Source organism: Ochotona curzoniae, unplaced genomic scaffold, assembly GCF_017591425.1.
Source record: "Ochotona curzoniae isolate NIBS_2020 unplaced genomic scaffold, NIBS_Ocur_1.0 contig_66, whole genome shotgun sequence".
NCBI lineage: Eukaryota > Metazoa > Chordata > Mammalia > Lagomorpha > Ochotonidae > Ochotona > Ochotona curzoniae.
The window spans coordinates 6197516-6203515 of NW_024466512.1; the positions used below are offsets into that span (position 1 = coordinate 6197516).

The following is a 6000-nucleotide window of genomic DNA, read 5'->3' on the forward strand; positions in this document are numbered from 1 at the left end:
GACAGAATATGTAGGAGCATTGCAAAAAGGACATGGTGTACTCACTTGGAATAGTTGCAGTTGTGGCCAAAGCATCTGTGACCAAGAGAAGAACATGAGACATTAGCATGCAGCTCTCCACCTGGGAAACATGCTGTAAGTGTCCTGCGTCATTCACATTCACCAATGATGGCCCTCATGCCCCCTACACGAGTGCCCCACATGCTCACTCCAGTCCTTTCATCTCAAAGGCATCTTTGCCTTGCACATGCGCACCACAGCTGGCACTTCAGTGCTGCCCCCACCCATATGTCCTCCATTGCAATGATATCATCGCCTTTGCAGGGACACCCAGGGGACCTGCACACACCCAGGGGACGAGCAGGAAGCTGCTCAAGACAACAGCCTCTTTCTGGGCCAGCCTACATTCCATGTGGACCCTAGAGAAACACTAGGTCATGGGGCTCCATCATGGACCCTGTCTCTCTCTCTCAGGGCACCTCCTCCTACCTGCCATTCCTGAGTCCTTTCCCACCCCCCGCCTCAGATTCCCGGAATCCTAAGGGCATGATGGACATAGGGTGGCAGGATCACGCAAGATGGGAGCCACCCAGGAGAGGAGATGCTGCCACAGCCACATTACCCATAGAGCCTGACCCCAACAAGGATACTCACATCCTTGGAATTGAGGTTCAGCAATAACAGTATAAACTCTGTTTTTGTTTCCTTGCTGGGGATTCTGGACAGAACCTGGTATTTGTGTCATTTCCAGGGAAATCCTGACAACTGTTACGGCATGGGTCAGATCCTGACCACATCACTCTATACCTGAGTCACCTTCAGACTCAAGCATGACTGCTCGGTGGGTCACTAGTGGTAGCCAGCCTGCTCAATCAAGTACCACGCACAATGGGTCTCTGTTCTCACTGATCTCTGAATGAAATGGTGGGGACAGGGTTAGTGGTTCACATCAGAGCACATCCTAAGTGAATCTGGAGGCCCACCTGAGCAGATGACACCTGCATCCTCCCCGTGTCCGCAGTTGTGGATGAGCCAGCCACTGTGTTGGCAGCTCCACAGGTACGACTCCTGTCCTGTGCAGGACACGTCGTCCAGCACAATCGATCCTGTTCCCTGGCCGAAGCGGGCGTTTCCAGGGGCAGATATAGCATAGCCACAGCCCAGCTGCCTGCAGACCACGTTGCCATCGTTGATGTCCCAGCTGTCATCACACACGGTGCCCCAGGAGCCCTGGTACAAGACCTCCACTCGACCTTGGCACCGATGTCCTCCATTCACCAGCCTCAGGGCCAAACCAGATGGGTAACCTAGAGGGAACAGAGCATGGTTCACTTCCCCCATCTGGAGGCTAAAGCTCTAAGGTATGTTCCATACTCAGGGGATTGCCATGGCCAAGGCCACCAGAGCTGCTGTTGTCCTTGACCTGTCAGGATTTCTCTTCATTCTAGTGACAGAAAGCAGGACACCATATTCTCTCATATCTGAAGACACATCAGTATGGGAAGTGACTAGAAGCACAGTGCCAATGATAGGAATACTGTGCCTTCCAGCTCTGGGCACACAGCACGGAGCTCTGCAGACACAACAGCATTAGACTGCATTCTTGTTCTGAAGAGTTTTAGGATATTTGCCTGGTCCCATCTGGAGGTGTCTATGGAAGCTGGATTTTGGCCAGATTGTACACCTCACACCCTTTCTGCATTCCTGTAATCCTAAATCCATGGCATCAGACACAAGGACAAGGTCACATGCAATCAACAAGGCCTCCAGCATCCTTCCTATCAGGACCCTCCCTGAGCACCTGCACAGGATCCCAGTGGACAAAATCAACAGCCTCAAGGACTCATCCTTCAGAGACCTGGTCTTGTACCCAGCCACCCACTGTCATCCTCGTCTTGTGGCCAGCAAGTCCAGTGTTCACTCAGAGCTAGGCAACGAGCCCGTGGCAGGTGGGGAGCACTCACCTGATGTATTTTCATAAAAGGATGTGCTGGGCCATGCATCTGTAAATAGCAGGAAGAAAGGCAGGAGTTAGCCTTGAAGGATAAGACCCAAGAACAAAATACTCTGGAGCAGCAGGTGGAATGATTCCCCCAGGTCCTGTCTCTTGCTCCCTGTCTGTCTGTTGAAGACACACACTCACTTGTACAGCCAGACATCACTGGTCCCTCTAGCTTTCCTCATATGGAATATTCTTTGCTCAAGCAAAACATTTTCCCTTCCCTGAAAGGGTGTGTCTGTAGCCAATGACCCATGGGCCACCATTGAAATCCAAGTACTAGGTGGAGCCAAGTCAGCAAGGGGCAGGCAGCATCAGCTTGACTTGGCCAGTGCTAACCTGATACTGGAATCAAGATCATGCATCCTAAGTATTTCAGACCAGACATTCCAGCTCTCCTCTATCCCTGGCTTGCAGTCCACATTCCTCAGGGAAGACCTCTTCCTGGTGGAGCAGAGGAACTCTTGGAATCACGTTTGTTTCAGAACTTGTGGTTCTCACATGAAACGTCAAGTCAAGAGAAATAGTGTGTCAACAAACCCTTGCCTGCACACTCCCCAGCTGGGAAACACAGGGCCGACTGGGTGCTCCCCTGGCTTTACAAAGAGTCCAAGAGAGAAGCAACCCTTGTCGCTTTCTCTGAAGACCTCACACTATTAAGCCACAAGGAGACCAACCCAACATGTGATTTCAAAACAAAAATGTATACGCCAAATTTGGTGGGTTTTATGGTTTCTAGGGCCAACTGAAAAGGCTTCTGTACATGTTGATGAAAGTCAAGGCAAGTTGAACTGGGACATGAAAGTCACCATGAAAAGGCAGACAAACAAAAAGATGTATGTCAACACACATAAGAAGGCCAGCCAGATTTAAGACATGCGTCAAAGGGGCTTTCTCGGCTTCCCCCACGACCCGTGTACCTTAGACCTTGAGCAAGGGAGGGACAGGACATGGAGCAGAAGTCCCAGCTCCATGAGCTGAAGCTGGATACCTGGGTGCACCCATGGGCAGCCCTGGGGTCAGCACCAACAAAGGCTGCTGACCGTGGACCCCAGCCAGAGAACACCACCCCCTCGAGAGGACGAACTCCACACACGTTCAGGAAAGACCAAGCTGGGCCTGATCACCCATGCCTGCTGAGTTGCCAAGGCTCCCTCTCTCAGGTAGTGGATGGCAATGGGACAGTGCAGGCTGCACTGAGGCACAAATGGTGCCATTGTGCCTTGTAACACATGGAGATTAGTCAAATCTCCCTGTCCCCTTGCTTCTGTCCCTGGTTGACCCACATGCACCAAAGACCTTGTTTGGCCCAGCTGCTCTTTCTAATACATAACAAAGTCCTAAGGAGACACCACCATGGAAGAATGAATAGGTTTTCCTCTTGCAACTTTTGTAAAGGTGAAAGGGTAGGAACTGTGGTAAGGGAGACAGTGGTATTAGAATAAAGCCAGATTCATCCTCAGCTCTACTGACATCTAAGTCCTGACTCATAGCGAGAAGGAGGAAGTTGAGGTCGTGGACCATTTCATGGACCAGAAATGCCTGGTGCACCAGCCAGCAGGCTTCTCAGCCAGTCCACCCCAGGGCAGGCCAGGGAACATGGTGGAGGTGGTTCTTGACCTTGTCCCATGGGAAACAGGAAGTGACTTCTCTTCCCAAAGCCCAGGCTTCCAGAACCTCAGGTTGTACTGACTGTCCCTCCTGAATCTTTCACCTGGGGTGTCCGCAGCTGGGAGGGAGAGGGGCTGTGGGATACAGGACCTTTGACACGCCAGCTGGCTCCGACGCCTTCCTGACAGCTCTAGGTTGAAAGTGAGCCCAGGAAGCCTGAATGGGCTCAGGGAAAGGGCATGGCAAAGATGGGGCAGATTTCACCTGCCTCTCCAGGCCCGACAGCCAGAGTTCTGAAGCAGTAAAAAGCCTGGGGGATCCAGCATGGGCTCCAGAACACCCTGGTGCCAGGCCACGGGCTCCACCTGAGAGAAGCTTCTTCAGGTCAGGCTGTGCCATCTCAGGGACATGAGTCGTGGAAGAGTCTGCTGCTCAGGGCTGAGGCTTGAATCAGAAGGGCCATCCTGAGGAGCTGGGGACAACTCCCGTGTGCTCCACTCCTCATCTGGGTTGGACATGCACGTAAGAGCCCACAGGGATTCCTCATGACAAACGTTACCTTCTGTCGTTGTCTCCTCAGGAGCCTCTGTGGGAGGCAATGAACCTGCAGAGTGCAGGGGTCGGAGGTCAGCCCTCCTTTAAATTCTGGTAACCCTCACACCCTCAGTGCTAAAGCAAGCAAGGGCCAGAACAGAGACCCTGAAGGTCCCCTCTGTGGCTAAATTGCTATGGCTTTTCCTTTTGAAATCCAACACCATGTCTCTGTGATTGTGCCAGGCTCTGGTCAATGCTAGCAAACTCCTGTGAGCATCCTCTGTGCTGTCACCCTGCTCAACCTCCTTGGCTTCATGAACAGACCCATCCCGGGCACCAGGCCAAACTTCCAAAGGTGTCTGACTGCTTCGACAGCTCAAACATACTGCCAAATGGCATATTGGCCATCACTGAAGGATTCTAAAGAGACACTCCAGAATGGCAGAATGAGCCCACTCACAGCTGTCAGTGTGGGGTGTGCTCCCTTGGAGGGGCAGGTGCCTGTGTGGGGTGTGTAATGGGGACAGGGGCATCTGAAAGCATCGGGATCACCTACTGTATGTAGCAGCATGCACAGTGTCTAGTCCACACAACGCTGCACATGCCAGCGGGTGCCTTAAAGTGAACACCTTACCCAGAAACTCCTCCTTGGGGTCAATGCAGAGGGTTGGTGACCTTGGAGAATTCATTGTGGATTAAGGGGTCCATTGGAATTTGAGCATCTGCCAACAGCACATGAATGTAAGAGGCACAGCACTGAGCTGCCAGAGCTGAGGTAGGGACAGTTGTATTTTTGTCACTGAGGGTGTGAGTGCCGTTTGCATGTCATTTAGTGGCCAATAAAGAAGACATATCGGTCGCCTTTGATTAGATCTTGGTATATACCTAAGTATGTAAGAACTCTAATCCCCATCTACCACTTGAGAGGATAATGTGTAATCTTCCTGGGATGGCCACGTGAGCAGCTGAGACTGAAACCTGAGCCCGGCACCTCCCAGTTTCAGGACAGCTGGCAGATCCCTTAGAACCTCGGAACCTGAGCACCTGTGCGTGAGCAAAAACCCAGTCACCTGTGCTCTAACCCCGAATGAGGCGTGGCTTGCAGCAGAGTGAGAGCAGCCAAGCTCGCGTGTGCCCATGCACATGCACGCATGCCCACATGTGTGAGCCACCGTGTTGACTCGACCAGCACCTGCCCCCAGACATACACAGGTGACAGCGCAAAGCAGTACATGCACTACCTGAACACACGACTCCGGCATCTTCCCTGTGGCCACAGTCGTGGTTGTACCACCCATCATGAGGGCAACTTGACAAATTGGGCTCCTGTCCGGAGCAGTCCACAGCACCCAAGAGAATGTTCCCTGAGCCCTGACCAAAGTGAGCCCCTCCAAGGGCAGACACGGAATGGCCACAGCCAAGCTGTCGGCAGACGACATCTGCATCCTGGCTGTCCCAGCTGTCGTCACACACGGTGCCCCAGTAGCCTTGGTACAGGACCTCCACCCGGCCCTGGCACTGGTCGGCTCCGTCCACCAGCCTCACAGGCAGACCTGCATTGACACAGCGGGAAGTCCTCGTCTTTGCTGTCACTGCCCGTTGACTCGCATGGCCACACGCCTCCCCCTGCCCCGCCTCTGGTCACCACCCGCCATCTCCTTCCATGAATTCCCCCTGGGGACCTGGGGTATCAGTGTCTTTGCTCTCTTCTCACTTGCCCTTTGCTCCCTAGAGAACCTCATGGGGCTCTGGGTACTTTGACTCAGAAGACACCCAGACCCACGCCTCAGGTCCTGGCCCAGCCCCAGGTCCAGAGCAACATTTCCATGCCCCCCTAGGTGTCTGCAAACACAACC

The 6000-nt window shown here is 53.2% G+C and overlaps 1 protein-coding gene across 1 annotated transcript in view; it reads right to left on the minus strand.

Moving 5' to 3' along the window:
• The window catches only part of LOC121164355 (deleted in malignant brain tumors 1 protein-like), a 142194-nt gene extending 136395 nt beyond the window's left edge, over positions 1 to 5799 (minus strand). The window contains exons 1-4 of the mRNA XM_040992484.1: positions 5790 to 5799; positions 5386 to 5697; positions 984 to 1307; positions 46 to 75 (exon numbers count right to left, since the gene is read on the minus strand). Of these exons, the coding sequence (XP_040848418.1) occupies positions 46 to 75; positions 984 to 1307; positions 5386 to 5697; positions 5790 to 5799 (676 nt within the window). The remainder of the gene's footprint in view (positions 1 to 45; positions 76 to 983; positions 1308 to 5385; positions 5698 to 5789) is intronic.
• Positions 5800 to 6000: the final 201 nt, after the last annotated feature.